At 37.4% G+C, this 16,369-nt stretch overlaps 1 protein-coding gene across 8 annotated transcripts in view; it reads right to left on the bottom strand.

Annotated features, from left to right (window-relative positions):
• Positions 1 to 16,369, bottom strand: part of RALGAPA1 (Ral GTPase activating protein catalytic subunit alpha 1) — a 237,625-nt gene that overhangs the window by 75,520 nt on the left and 145,736 nt on the right. For all 8 annotated transcript variants that reach the window (XM_074955873.1, XM_074955869.1, XM_074955871.1 and 5 more), the window contains 4 exons: positions 15,218 to 15,328; positions 14,715 to 14,783; positions 12,556 to 12,687; positions 9,734 to 9,917 (listed from right to left, as the gene is read on the bottom strand). In XM_074955873.1, coding sequence (XP_074811974.1) covers positions 9,734 to 9,917; positions 12,556 to 12,687; positions 14,715 to 14,783; positions 15,218 to 15,328 — 496 coding nt within the window. The remainder of the gene's footprint in view (positions 1 to 9,733; positions 9,918 to 12,555; positions 12,688 to 14,714; positions 14,784 to 15,217; positions 15,329 to 16,369) is intronic.

The raw sequence follows: 16,369 nt of genomic DNA on the forward strand, positions 1-16,369 counted from the left end.
CTTTATGAGACTAGGACACACCTAAAACTACCAGGGAAAATATGGATTTCCAGGAACTTTAGTTCTAAGTGTGAAGAAAAAAGTGAAATAACCACACAGTTATAGAAAGAATAAACATTCTATAATTGTAGAGCGTAGCCCATTTTCTCACCACAGCTTTTATGAAGAGCATAGGTCCACTTAGATATACAATAGTGATTCTTAAACTATTGAAAACAGATCTTAAGCTGCTGCTGAAGTAGAAGCTATTGCATGATAAGCAGTCCAACATCCAAAATTGCAACAGATTTTTGTATTTTGGCACAGTAGTACTTTGATGAGGAAAAACACAGATATAAGTGTGTGCAAAAAAAATCTAATCACCCTAATTGCCCAAGGGAGTATACAGCTGCAGGTTAAATTAAGAATGACAGTGGATCACTGGAAAACATTGATCAAAGCTCAGGCTATTTATATACAGGAAACTCTAGCAGTAGCAAAACAGAAAATAAAAATCTCACACTGAAACTGAAAAAAATATGTACATATAAAAAATTTCAGTCTGAAAAATTTCTGGGAAAATCAGCAGGGAAAAGAGGTTAGTTAATCCTGTCAATTCTGTCTAAGTTTCATCTTGCTAAAGGTACTCGAGAAAATTCTTACTTCTTTGCCAAAGATTTTCCACTCTTATGGAAATTATATTAATTTGTAACAAAGGTTTCATAATTTTTATAACAAACCAAGCATGCCTAAGAATTATTTTTTAAACCACACTCTGGGCTGGATTCTCTGGTCCATTAAGTCCATACTCATACAGTGCAAAGTGGCCTTAAACCCGTTGAAGATAACTGGTGGAGAATTCTTCCTGCAGAGGGGAGCTCTCCAATGGTACTACTAACCCCTTTCCTCTCTCCCTGCCCCCTCCACAGTGTAAATGGAAGGAGTGGGTATATTGGGAGCAGAGCACAGGGAGTGGAGGGAGTGTGCCAGAGCAAAGCTTTGTTAAGCCACAGCTTGCACCAGAGAGGCTGAGGCTGAGTAGTCCTGAGCAAGTCATACCTGGGCTCCCTGCAGATCCTCCTCTTAGACAAAGAAAAGAAACAAGGCTCCATTTCTCAGAATTAGGTAGTCTATACATGATTGTAAAATATTACTAGAAAGTGTGGGTTTCTTTGGATTTTTAGTAAAAGTCTATTGGACTGCCTATTTCATTTCTAGCCTCTTCCTCTTTCCATGCAAAATTTAAGAGAATATATCCAATGTCCTGTTTATGGTATAAACTGGAGTAAACCAAACCATTTCCTTTTATACTATACAAGTTACAGTAATTTTTATACTAAGCAATAAATATTGCTTAATAGATATAAAACAGTTTAAGGCACAAGGTTTCTTGAGCGCTTTGGCAAAATAAGGGTAAAATGTATAACCTATAATGAATTTCTGTGAAAATGATTTAATGCCTGCATTTAGCAAAGTGTTGAGTGCATTTTGCTCTAACTGTTGACAGTAATTACTGATACATATATCTTTGTCTTCTGAGTGCAACAGAAAGCATAAATACGACAATGTTTAAAGTATCTAAAAATCATCTGAGAATGTTAATTTACACAAATCTTCACAAAAGCAAAGTCTGAGTTTGGAATAGCTGTACAGCATCACCCAGATGTTAACTATTTAAATCATTTAACAAATTCTACTACATGCCAAAAAATAGGCAAAATTCAAGCTCCTATTTCATGTTTACAAAATGATTTCAAAATAGCTGAAAATATAGTATCATTACATATTACGTGGATTTCACAATGTAGACAAGAGAACAAGAAAAAATATTCTGGCTTCTCTAGTCTCTCTCATGGTTGAAAACAGAGACTCTTTAAAAACAATCAGTTAAGTTGAATTCCATGCCCAGATATGGAAAGCATGCAAGCAAATTAAGCTATAGTGCCCTCTGCTGAAAAGTAGCAAGGACTTGCAAGCAAGTTTGTACAAGTCTTCTAGTGAAAATGAATGGGCTCTGAAAGTGAAATTTATCAAAGATTGTACTACCCATACTTCTGGGGGAATTCTGCACCAAAAAATTAAAAAATCTGCACACAATATTTTCACATTCTGCAAAATTCTGCATATTTTATATGGAAAAATAACACAATATAATCACACCAGTTTCAATTATTTTTGGTCATTTATTTCAAAATACCTGTCAGCCAGTATGTCTATAACAATACAGACAACAAAAAAGATTCAGAAAATGTTTTTTGACAAATAGATTCCTTACTAGGCATATTAATACAGAACCCTGAGTAATAATTCATTTAAACTACAATACGGAACCATATTTCCTGCACCTCTCAGAAGGAGTGCAAAGGCTTGGGGGAGTCAGGGATAACAGAGGAGCTGAAGGAGAGGGAAGTAATTGCTGGGTAGGAGCCTGGATGTGAACTTGAAAGGTTACTGGGTATTGGTGGGAAAAGTATGGAAGAGGTTTTTTGGGGGTGCGGGGAGGAACTGTTAGGTAGCTTCCCCCATGCAGACCTTGGCTGACACCTAGCCTCTCCCCTTTAGTCAGGCACATCTGCCCCTGCACCCCCTTGTGTCCTTGCAACCCCTGGCCACATGTGTCCATTCACCCCCACTCAGCCATCTCCCTTCCCCCTGTAGATCTGCACCTCCTTCCCCCCCTCTGCCCATGTGGTCCTGCACCTCCACTCCCATTCAGCGCCTGCCACAGTCTGTCCTCCCCCATGAACCCCTGTCTGACCCCCCCAGCAGCTCCACGCTGTCTGTCTCCCCATAGCTCCCCGTCTCCTGACCTGGTCCAACAGGCACTGTGAAGAAGACAGGCTCTTTCTCTTCCCTAGCTGGCTGGGAGCAGCTGCTGTGTTCTAGTGCCAGAGTGCCCTCTGGTGGGCAAAAGACAGAACTGCAGCAACATTCCAGCAGAAGCTTTTTTCTGTGCAAATTATTAAAAATATGCACAGCTCATTAATTATGCACATGCGCAGTGGCACAGAATTCCCCCAGAAGTATAACCAGTAAAGGGAGCTCTGCTATTGGATCACCTTTGCTGCAGATATTTACTCTAAGTGACTAGCACACTGTTGGTATTGTACAAACAAATAATATACTACTACTACTTTTGGGTTCCCAGGAGCACAGCAACTTTAGGCTTCCAATTTGTTGGCATTTCAAATTTGAGTCACCTTTAAGTGCTTTAGTTGATGCATCTCTGAAGGGTCAATCCATCCTTGTCTGTATACATGTCACCATAGAGTAAAAACAGATCTACTGAAAACTTTCAAAAGAAATGAAAGCTTAATAATGAGATGAGCAAGTGATTGCTGCTCTGTGAATTGATTATTAGTAATTTCTATATGGTATTGCCTAAAGGCCCCAAATGAGATCAAGACTGCATTGTACAAGACATTATACACACTTATGCACGCACATGCTGCGCAGAGAGTAACTTGTGCCATGAAGAGCTTACAGTTTAAACAGACAAGACAGACAAAGTGTGGCGGGGTACCACAGAGAGGTGAAGTGACTTGCCCAAGGTCATGCAGCAGTTCAGTGGCAGAACCAAGAATAGAATTCAGGTCTACTGACTTCCAGAGCAGTGTCCTATTTTTTTGAGCACCCTGCCTCTCAAGAATGCCACTTATTGGAAACCCATTAACTTCCTCCCCAAACTTCGAATTTCTTTCTTAGAGTTACCACTCTTTCTAGAAAAGAAAGACTTCCCTGAAGAGGGAAGGAGGGGTTGAGGGTTCACTGTAAATTTAGTCAAAGTGTATTTTAAGAATTGCTCTACCAAAAGAAAATGTCCAAAACAAAAACAGTTACATATTACAAAAAAAGTATGCAGAACACTTCAAATGGCTGTTTAGCACATATCTGACAAAAATTTGCTTAGCATATATTGCTCTGGCCCACCTACAATGTGTAGTTAGCTCCCTTCAAACCATCTTTACTGTAAGTGTGTAATAACCGATCTACTCTGATAAGTTATTAATCCTTTTAGAACATAAACACCAAATTATATAAACAGAGATGAGAAACCGCCTTAAGGAATACATTCCTGTTCCTTCTCTCCCTTACATTCAGTTTCTCTTTCCCTTGACTTAGACCATTCTACTCTGTTTTTCTTTCCTTTATTCTGCCCACTTCATTGATCTACATATGAACATTGGACATGTGACCAGAAAGGACCTCCTAAAATATCAAGTCCAGTCCTTTGCTATCACACACAACTTCATCATATAATTCCATCATAAACTTCTGAAGCTTCATCTTAAAACTCTTCTGATGGTTAGACATCTACTTCTAATTTCCATCCTAAATTTATTCACGTACAGTTTATACCCATTTGTTCTTGTGCCAACATTTTCCTTTAGCTTAAATAGAGCAGTCATATCCCCTTTCAGCTTTTGTTTTGCTAGGCTAACCAAGCCAAGTTCTTTTAGACTCCTCTTGTAAGATAAGCTTTCTTCATTCCCAATATCATCCTAGTAGCCCTTCTCTGTACATGTTCCAGTTTGAATTCACTTTCTTGAACATGCGTGACTGGAATTTTTCACGGCCACATAAGATTGGTGGCTATTAGTCAGACTGTGATCTATTAATACCCCCAAGTCTTTCTCCTCTTTTGTTTCCAACTGAGAAGCCCCCAGATCTGCCTTTGTGGTTTACACTGCCGCTCTCACTATTGTTAATACCAGTGGAATTGCACCAGTACTACAGCAACGGTGGGAGAATTTGACAAAAACAGTGAAGACAAAATCCAAATTTAAAAAACTCACCATTCTTTCTGGGAGAAAAGACTGGACATGATTCGCAGGAACAGAGGAGGTGCCAAATCGAGAAGCAGGAATATCAGATCTGGTAAGTCAATTTCATGGTGCCCAGAAAAGGGAAGTAGTACAGGAGGGATTAACTGCATTGTAGATGGGACACAGCTTTCATTTCTATAGTCACCACCCAAAATCTGATCCTCATGAGAAACTTGTTGAACCTTTTCAGGCAGTTTACTGGTGCAGAAAGGACTCCAGACTTCTTTAGAATGAGAAAATACTAAAAGTAAACAACTCTTGCTAATATGAAGGAACTGTATGTGTTCTACTGCTCCCGTTTCCAGAAGGGAGGCAATTGCCTATCTCAAACTCACAAGAAAAGGCCCCTTAAAGCAATATGAGGAGGATGCAGCACAATGGTCTTGTGAAGAGAAAAGGTGGTGTAGTGGGTAAAGCACTGGACTGGGACTGCTATTCCTAGCTCTCTCTCAGACTTCCTGTTTGAATCATGTCCTTCATTTCAAAAGGGAGCTGGACTGTGCCATAACTCTCCCTGTGCCTTATCTGTAAAATGGGACTATTTCCCAACCTCACAAGGTTTCTGTAGGGATAAATTCATTAATATTGGTGAGATGCTGAGACAAGTACCATAGAAAAACTTAAATATACATATTAAATAATAGAAAAATAACGTCAGGCTATAGCCCTTCTCTATTGTACCAAGGAACCGGATGTATAAAGTGATACATGATAAAGTGATATGCTGGGGAAAACTAAATCTATTGAACCCAACAGTCTTTATAAAGGAGACCCACACAGCAGTTCTGATTGGTTCTCTCTAGGATCGCTTCTTAGAAGAAGTAGCAGAGACTAAATTGTTTTGAGATCACTGGATGAAATTTACTATCTTAAATATAAGTATTATTATGTTATTAAAGAAACCTGTCTTCTACTGAGGCTGAAAGGATGACTGTTGATGCTCTCCTGAATATTGTGAATGACCCCAAGAACAGTAAAGTGGTTGGATGCCATGATATTGTTTCCTTCAGTCTCCTTGTTTAGCATCAGTCTACTGTTAAATAAATTAGGACCCTTTAAGCACAAATCCAGTATTTTACCCTCTCTTTCATGAATGGACCAAAGTATGTAACCATGAAAACCTCCATAGCATTACCACAACTACTACTGGCTGATCACAGTGTCAACCTAAAATTCCACATTAAGGGACACATCTTGCCCAGGGTACACCTTTTTGTTCTATGTATTTATGGCTCAATAGCAGGCAGCATCTTAGTTAGTGATTATAATCATACTTGCTCATGATCACTTGGTAGTTTGCCAGGAGATTACCCTAGCTATTTTTTCCAGACTCTGAGATTCCTTCTTTTATGGGAAGCTTGATGGTCTTTCACCAATGATCTAACAGAGGCTGCAGAATCTAAGACAATGCATGGAATGGAGGATTCCGTGTCCTCTTTATGATGTTTTGATAATCTTGGATCAGCAGGTGGCCTTGTGGGCTTATCGCTATTGCAGTGGTGCAGCTGAGTGGGAAAATAATGACTGAGTGTCTCTCCTACTCCCTTTGAACCTCCGGGGCAGATAAAGACATAAGCTAGCTATACACAGTCTAAAGAAATATCCTTTCCCTAGGCATGCTAAGCACAAGTCGTTCTGGTCTAACTGCAGCCTGTCAGAAGTGAATTAAGTGCTTTCTCTCCTCCCACCCCCAGAAAAGATACATGTGTCACCTTCAACTATAATAGCAGATGGTGGCAAGACTTTAAGGGAAAAATAAGTTCTATTATTTTATTAATTTTAAATAAAAGTAAGAACTGAACAAAAAGTTGAGGAAACCTTTAGTTAATTTTAGAACCTAAAATCTACAAGGAAAGATATCTACAGTAGGTTGAATATTTGTTGAGAGGAATAATAAGAAGAAAATAGAAAAATATTCCAGAACAGTGTAACAGCTGAGCATCTTTTAATAATTTTGACCCTGGAGTACAGTTCTGTGTGTGCAGTGGCTCTCAGCCTCATGTCCAAAGCACCAGCCTGTAAGAAGGTCTGAGGTCCAAGAGACACAGTACACAGATCCCAAAAGTGGGGTCTGTGGATGCAATTTTGTAAGAGAAAATGATTTTGCCTGCAGCTGTGGAAGAAGTCCCCCCCTTTAAAGGTTTTATACAATTGTCTGATTTTTGCCAGCAAGCGACACTGCAATAGCTATGTAATATTTAGTATGGGGTTTTTTTGTCTTAGCCTAAATACATATTGCTTTCACACACTTGTTACAGGAAAAAATCCTGCAACAAAAGTTGAAAGATCAGGACTAGGTAAACTAACAGATTTTCCCCCCCCACTTTTAAAATTTAGAATGCTACAAACTCTTGACCCTGGAAAAATAATACAGATTGATTTAACTTTGCAAGCTTTGTTAATATAGGAAAAGCCTTCCTACTATTTTTTTTTTTTATAGATTTGTATCTTGTAATTCCAGTGGTATTTAAACAAAACTCCAATATAGATTTTCATTTAATTTCAGAACTGTTTCTTGTAAAGGTCAGCTATACTACCACTTTGCCACAGACACATGGAAGGGAGGACATGGACACAGATTAACAAATTCTATATACCTCCCTAATCCCTACTCTTGCCTGCTTCCTAGGGAATTCAACAAGACTTTGCCTACTCCCTCATTGGGATGCCTGTATCAGGCTCTGAGCAGATGCTGACTCTAGTGCATACCAACATGTAGAGGGTTGCTCTGTGGGTAAGCCTCCACAAGTCCCTTAATGGTGGACTTGTCCCTGAACAATGGGAGAAGTAATATGTCCAGTCTCCCAATCACAGCGGTCAAACCTGCAAGGACTATCCTGCCTTTAAAATGCTAAACACATGACAACTGCTTATCTGATACAACAGACTCATGAATGAGCTTTCGTCCTAAGTAGAGTTTGGCACACTTTCTCCTTCTCCTTGTACATTTTCCCCACTAATACGCCTGCCCATTCTACCTATGTCCCCAACGGATTTGTATGAAAGCACCCGTACACTGCTAAGCCTATGTCTAGTGAGAGGAGTGTTGTGTGGTTTGGCTTCATTGTAATTCAAATAGTGTGCTTCTGCTCCAAATACAGCCAACCAGCATGCTCCTTTGCAGCTGAGATGCACTACTTGGCCCCCTATTTGATCTGGCTTCTGACTACTCTAATCCAAAAACTTTGCTTCTATCACATCCACCACAATGCAAACAAGAGAATATGCTGTGGGATGGGTAAAACAGTGCTTGGTACTGTTCCCTGGGTGATGGCACAGGCAAGGAGTGCCAGGGGGCAATTAAATCTATGTTATGGTTTGTCAATTACATTTGGTAATCTAGCCTACTCAGATTTACAAAGCCTTGAAACTTTAAAGAAAACATATAAGGTTACCATATCTCATCTAAGGAGACATAAGGAACACGGGGAATTACCTTTATTTAGAAATTTAACAAGAAATCAGAAGAGAACCAATCATGTGAGGAAATGCAAAATGAAGAAAATCGATGCTAAGGCTTTGTGCAACTGGCATTCATTTAAAAAAAATCTATTCAGGGTTGTCTTTTCAGATTGTCAGATTAAACAAGCCACATAGCGTTTGCTGCAAACCCATAATTACAGATTATTATAGTATACAAAAGATGCAAGGCATAAAAAGCTGCTGCAATTCACTACACTGTAATAGAACATGCAGTGGAAGTTAATTCTGGCAAATGCTTTAAATATTAGCTTTACATAATACGTATAGGTGAAACTGTAATTAGGACAGAATGAATCCTTCAAAGCTGCTTTCATTCTGACCCTGCAGATGATTACTTTTTGCTAATAAGACCACTGCCATTTGACAAAAAGCCAAATACAGTACCTTTCTTCATTCTTCAGTAAATTTAATAATTACAGCTCCTCCTGCCAATAGTTCTCAAATCAGACTTGTTCAATCCAATACTGAGCTTATTAGGGGGCAGCTCTATGTTTAGAATTCTTTGGCCAAAAAAGTACTTGAGGATGATGAAGCGTGTCTTAGACAAGGGCACAATGATTAGCCATTTTCCCCACATAAAAAAACAGCACGTAGTCACTACAGACCTCAAAATCACCTGCTGTTAGCACACAGCTGCTACAAAAAGGTTCTGCATTTATCTGGCTCTTAATATCTTTAAGGAAGCCTACAGGGAACAACTTAATATGGAGGAAGAATAGCATTACAGAGAGTATTTGGTATCAATATTAAACTCATCTTTTTCAATTTTCTTTCCATTGAGGCCATTTGATAGATACATTTTGCAAGAAATGTGTCACTACTTTAAATCTTAGTTTCTCGTGTCTGCTGTCTTTATTTCAGAAGAAAGTGTTCTTAATTTCGGACTCTGATAAAGTTTGAAATAGATGACATAAAACTGTATTCTAGAAATTAACTTTTTTTTTTACAAATGTGTAAAATAGGCGCAATGAATTATGATAGGTTTCAATAATCCGTTTTTAAATATGGAAAAAACTTTCAACAGTCTTTCAAATTCTGTCATGTCAGTTTAGTGATATTATAAAATTATACTAGGAAGATCATAAAAAACAAAATTATAAAAAAAGAGCAAAATTAAGACTTAAGTGCACTCATTTACCTAAAACAAAATGAGAAGTAAAACACTTACACATCACATTGCAGTATTTTACACTTTTAATACACATGAACAGAAGGATCCGTATAAGATTGATTTCTATGTTGTAAAGGATCTATTTATTTTAGTTAACTGAGTTGTAATTGTTCAAAATTGCACTGTTTCATTCTATATTGATGAACACTACATATTGTCTAAAATGACATTAAATATAATTTAAAATTCATTATGTAGACACACTTCAGTATTGGAAACCAAGAGACTGTCTATTCTCTTTTAAATAAGAGGTCATCCAGACAATTTGACATACCTTCTGTGACTGGCTGGAGCTTAGAAGATCGCTCAGAATCAGGGGAATGTAGTGGTTCTGGTTCTTTCAGGCTTTCTAAATGCATAAAAGGATCATAATCCACAGATGCCAAATCAGAAAGGCTTAAAGGAAAATATTTTGGGTTGCTGAAACACTGAGCTCCATAGACACATCCATGCAGAACCTAGAACAAGATCAGGATTTCAAGACCAATTACTAACTTTATTTCATTTTCTGATTAATTTGTTAAAAACAGAAAACCTACCACCAAACAATGAAACCTACTCAACAGGGTAAAAAAAAAATGTGGGCTAGTTTTAGACATTGTATGTTCATGGATCTGAACTCCTGTCTGCAAGTGCTATATTTAAGGAGGGTTAGTAAAAACAGCAGCATGTGTAAAAGGGATATGTAATAAAAATACAGTAAATATATAACTTATCATAAACCAGTAAGCAACCTCTACCTCTAGATTTCCTATTCTCTATGTATCTACATTTCAAATGTAAGATTTTGGGGGGGGGGGGGGGGCTAAAGTCTGTCTTTGTTTTGTACTTAATGGCACTGACCATATATTTACACCACACAAATTAAACAAAGGTTAAAATAATTCAATCTGTAAGGGTTACATTCCAATCTACATACATTGTCTTGTTTGTAGGGTTGACCTTCACCACGGCCCAGGGCCGGCTCTAGGTATTTTGCTGCCTCAAGCAAAAAAATTTGTGGGGCCCCCCCCTTTTTTTTGGCTTTTAAACATGTTTTCACTTTCCAATGTTTAAGTTTGGGTTTTTTTTGACTGTTTAGAATTAAAAAAAAAAAAAAAAAAAAAAATGAAAACAGAGAATTTGTAGTTAGTGAAATAAAAACAAATTTCCTACTAGTGTACTCATTTAATTTTAACATTATAATTACAAACAATTTGGGTTCAACTATACACTATTATGAAAAACGTTAGTGTCTTCCGGTGTGCCCAGTTTCTCATAAATTAAAAGAATTTATATGAACTGAATTTTTCTGGTTTTTATACTTGCATAGACCTTTAATAATTCAGTGAAATCTAAATTTTTTGCAATGGTACTTTCAACTGAAATTAATGAGAGTCCTGACAAATGATTTTGAGACATAGTGGACCTCAAATAATTTTTTGGTAATTTCAGTTTTGAGAAACTGCGCTCACCAGAAGCCACTGATACTAGTAATGTTAAAAGAATGCAGAACGCTATAGCAGGGTTTGGAGTGAAAAAATAATTTCTTGCTATAAATTCTAATACTTTTAGAGGAGAAGTTTTAGGACTTATTAGCTCAGATAAAGCTATTAATTCATCATACAATTCTACTCCATCAATGTCAACAGCGTTATCAGTACTGAGTGCTAAATGTAGGTCTTGGCAGTGCTTCATGAGATCTTCTTTGGAAAACTGATTTTTAATATTTCCAATATCGTATACAAATTCAAAAGTTTCACAGTGACCATGCAACTGATAAAATCTTTCTTCAATGGAAGCTATAGCTACATCCAAAACCAAAAAACTACATCTTTGGTCTGTGAATACACTAACCACGATCGATTAATTTGTTCCTCATTTTTCATTTTTTTCTTCATACTGGATGGCACAAATCGACGATTCGACTCCTTAAATGGATATTCAAATGTAGACTCTAGTTTTGAAGGACCTTTTCTCACAATAATCACTCGCATTGCATCAGTAATTATTGTCGGCCATGTACTTGGATCCAGTCCAAGGTCAGCTCCACCATCCAATAATTGTTCTTCAGTTTTAGATTTGGATAACAGTTCTTCGTTTCTGAACTCTTCAGCTGAAGCAGTAAATCTCTGGATGGATTGTGATTGTTCGTCTTTCTCAGTTAGCGAAGATAATCTTTGATCGCATTGTTGTTCATCTTTATCAGTTGATAAAGATAATCTTTGGTTCGACTGGTCTTCATCAGTTGATGAATAATCACTTTCAATGCATTGCTTAGAGCTTTCTCCTTGATTGTCGACTTTTTAAAAATACTTATTTGAAGTACGAGATAGTTTTTCCAATTCTTTTTGCCGTTTCTCTCTCTGTTGCCAGTAGACAGCACTGGAAAGTCATTTTCGTTTTTGTCCCAGCATTTTAGCCCTATAACCACTGGCACTGACGTGACACAGAGATTGGTGCGAATGGCGCCGATAGGGTGGCACAGTACACACAAGTAATTGTGATTCCTGATTTAATCAATCAATAACCATTAACGATTACACATTTACACACATACACATTATGAGTGACCGTGTTACGATGTGATACGATATTTTTCACGTCATGCTCCTATCACACTACTGGAGATTTTTTTGATCTTCATGTTTTTTTTTTTTTTTTTTTCCCAAACATTGGTGGATTTTTCTGAAAAAAAGAAAAAAAAAAAAAAAAAAAAAGGGATGGCCGGAATGCCGCCCCTGCTTGCTCTGCTGGTGCCTAGAGCCGGTCCTGCCACTGCCCCTGAAATGTAAACCCTTTGAGTAGTATTCTATTATTTGTTTGGCACTGACTTTCTCCTGGACCAACATTATCTACAGCACTATATGAATGATTAAACTTCTTTAGATCAAACATCACAAAATGAGGCAAAACTAACTATTTAGGATACATCCCAAGATTAAGTAGTTCTGGGTAAAATGCATAAGTTTACAGGCAGAAGACGCCTATAGTACAGTCACAGAATTTGAGTCAAATGAACAGAAGGGTTCTGTCTTCATTCCCCATAACTGACATCACCTCCAGCTTTAAAAGTTTTCATTAAAAACAAAACAAAGCAATGTAAAGCACAAGTACCTTATATACACTATTAAGAACAGATTGTTCGGTCTTATTTTCAGCTCCTGTGGTGTGAAGAGGTTGCAGTAAGGTCTTTAAAGGCAAGGCCATTATCCAGTCCAATAAACAGAGAAGTAAAGAAACCACCAACTGTAACAACAGTATTTTTAGTTATAATTCACTTAAAATAGCAGCCTGCTACTTTACATTTTCGATTGTATTTTGTTTTCCTGCTTTAGACTCTCTTCCTAATTTAACCATACAGGTAATCAACCTTAGGCAATACCACCACATTAAAGTTACTTAAAAGCTACTGTATGCCTAAACTCCATATTGTAGGTGAAAGCTCTAGCTGCTGAGACCCCAACTTATATTCTGTCCAAGGACTATCAATATGAATAGCTTTTCATTAACATCATCGTGATAGGTGGGTGAATAGATGTGCCTGTGCTGATAAATTTCCATGATTTTGCAAAGTTCATTGAAAAACAAATTTGTTTAAAATGACAGATCAACAACATGTAAGTGGGGCTGGTGGAATGTTTGCATTTGAGCCTCATGGTAAAGAATAAAAGATCATGCAAGAATAAACTATCTGAATTGCCTTTACTACTTCATAAATATTGTTATTATTTCTTCATAATCTGCTACTATAACTATACAGCACCATATATTCATTGAAGGATATCCAAATGCTTTCCCATGTCAACAACTATTTTACTCTATAATACACCAATCTTCCTCTAGTGGCTATTTTTACATTGTCCATTACACAACAAACACTCCAAGGTTTCAAACACGGATCAGACTACTAGTTCAATAATAATGGTAAATTCATGTCAAACAGCTCTCTCAAACCACAATTAAACTTATTTGTAGTTAAAAACCAAAGGAAGTGGCCATCGTGAAATAAATAAAACTGAGTTCAAACAAACAGCAACAAAATTCTTCAAAATACTTTAAATATGTTTTAAAGAGTCTTTATCAATGTGACAACAAAAAACCCCTAACGCGATTTCTGAAACTATATTTTATTGTAAGACATATAAGCATAATACCCATTTCACAGCAATAATCTTAACTTTGCCCCACAGTGACATCATGCAATAAACACATGACGATTAAGTGATTTTAGTATTTATGGTCCCAGATTTAGATGACAGAACATAGCTTGAGAAGAAATCTCCTTAAATAGAGGAACCACCTGCCAGTGTAAACTTGGTGGAGGTGGAGCTCTGTTGTGCCTTACACCAGTTGCTACCCAGCCCCAGCATAAGGGTTCTATTATTAGCATAAGGAGAAGGAGATGGCATCTTATGTGTGTTTTGGGTCTGAGGTGTGGGAAGAGGAAGGAATAGCTGTGGTGGAGCAGAGGAACTCTATGATCTTCCAAGGCTGTGAGGACTGATGGAGCTCACGACAGTGGCAGAAGTTAAAGCAAGTCCCCTACTGCTCTGCTTTCCACCAGGGCCAGGTGACCAAGGACAAGGCACAATCAGCCACATACTGCCCTGAGTTGAGATGCCCCTTTCAAAAATGGCCATTGCCTTTCATTGCTCCCAATAGAAGTGGAGCCAAACTGCCCTTAGGGGATGGTAATCCACTATGTTATGAAGAGGCAGAAAGGAGCACTGATGAGCAGCTGAATGAAAGCAGAGGCCATCTTTGTTAAGGGCCTCAGGCCCACTCAGAACAACAGGAGATTGCCATCTTCAGAGAATTAATGAAGAATTATGTGTTACTCCTAAAGAATGCACTTTAAATTGTTCTTGGTAACAATACAAAATGATAATTAATCCTAAAGCGGTCTTCAAACGTAGTCTATGCACAAGATTTCAATACATTAACTATATAGAAAGTTTGAAAAGTCTGCAATACTCCAGTATTAGGATCTTTAGGGACAAGAAGAAAAGGCCTGACACAGGGTGCTAAGTTTATTAATGGAAAAATTTTAAGATTAATTTTAACTCTAATAGCTTTACTTGTAAATTCTGAGAAAACTCATTTTATTCTCAAAGAATAAATGCTGTATTTTTGCAGAGAATATACTATATTTTACATACAAAGAGTCTGAATCCTTAAGGCAAAAGTTAACCGTAATCATGGAGCCATGACTGGCAATTCCATAGTTATATTAACAGTAGCATATAAAAAAAGCATGATTAATGTCTAATTACCCTTTTGTCCTGTTCATAAGAGGAAGCTTCTGTATTGGGTAAAAGCTGAGTAATAGTTGCTATCAGGATCTGTGGACAATAAGTAGTTTTCTTTAAAAGTTACAGTTCTTTTAAACTTAAATATCTCATCAGGCAAATGTGATACAATACCATACCTATGGCTAAATTCTTCTAAAATTATGTCAAACTGTAGCATTCAGTTGGATTGTTGCTTGTAAAACTATTTTTATTGAACTTCAAAAAGACACTACCTAATGAACATTAGGGGCTAAGTTATATGTGCCTCATGCAGGTGTGCAAGGAGGTAACAGAGGCCTTCCTCCACCTACCTAGTACATCCATGCAGGCAGCAAACTTAATTTGACTAAAAGCATGCTTTATACTTAACATCTATAAAAACATTCACATCACAATCTTCAGTTTGCTACTTCAATTTCAATTATATGATTTCCTAAAATCCCTAGAAAACTGCAAACTGTTTAAAACATTTTGTAAGTACTTACTTGAATAATTTTTAAAGGTGAATCAGCTTGGTATGTTTGAAGCCTATATACATAATGAATCAGCATGTTAAGCATATTGCAGGCAACATGTGCAACTGTTTTATTTGGAAACTGTAAAAAAGAGAAATGAGTGATAATTACTTTATGACTCTCCATGGTTTCAAGCTATGACACTCTGAATATGATGGACAAACATCTCATTAATAGTATTACAGATTTAGAAAGAGATTAGCAGGACCTGTGGAATGAGTCCATTGCTTTATACTTACTGATCTTCAATTTAACATGAATTACTTTATGATCAGAGACATAAATGGAGTCACTTGATTTCACAGGAGAGGGAGAAAAGACCCATGGGCTGCACATCAAAGGGAAAAAACCTTAAGATTTATGTTTAGGGTGGCTAATAGTCCCTAGTTCAGAATTGAAGCAGATGACACGTAGCTGTGCCTTCTTAGAGATTCTGTCAAAACCAAAAAATGAATGAAGCAGTAAGCTTTCGTGGGTAAAAACCCCACTCTTCAGATGCATGAAGTGGGTTTTTTTTTACCCACGAAAGCTTATGCCCAAATAAATCTGTTAGTCTTTAAGGTGCCACCAGACTCCTCGTTGTTTTTGTGGATACAGACTAACACGGCTACCCCTCTGATACTCAGTAAGCAACAGGATCATGCAAGTAAACTGGTAGATGAAGAGAGAAAAGATTCAGATTTACAGAACATTCATTTTCCTTTTGTTGGAGAGGTGGTAGCATGGATTGAACAGACTTTTTATGAACAGGTGGGAAGCCAGTTTTCAGAGTACCAGGACAACAGGACTGATGAGGAACGCTTTAAACAAGGAAGCAAAGACAGAGCTCAGGTAAAAAAAAAAAAGCAGGACCTAGAGTAGCAAATGGGAAGACTACCAGAAGAGGGAGAGAGTGGAGGGAACCAAATGGTGCTGAGCAGACAGTTTCAAAAGGAACTCAGGGATACTGAGAGATGAGAGAGAGAACGGGTAAAAATGTAAGATGGGGTATTGAGAGGCAGGGGAGAAATGTATTTAAAAAAAAATCTAAGGTGACTATAAAGAAAAAAGTACAACATAATGAATAAGTATTTCTTTTATTTAGGACACTCAGGTATAAAGGATGTTTTCCAAATCTTTTAC

Source organism: Natator depressus, chromosome 6, assembly GCF_965152275.1.
Source record: "Natator depressus isolate rNatDep1 chromosome 6, rNatDep2.hap1, whole genome shotgun sequence".
Taxonomy (NCBI): Eukaryota; Metazoa; Chordata; order Testudines; family Cheloniidae; genus Natator; species Natator depressus.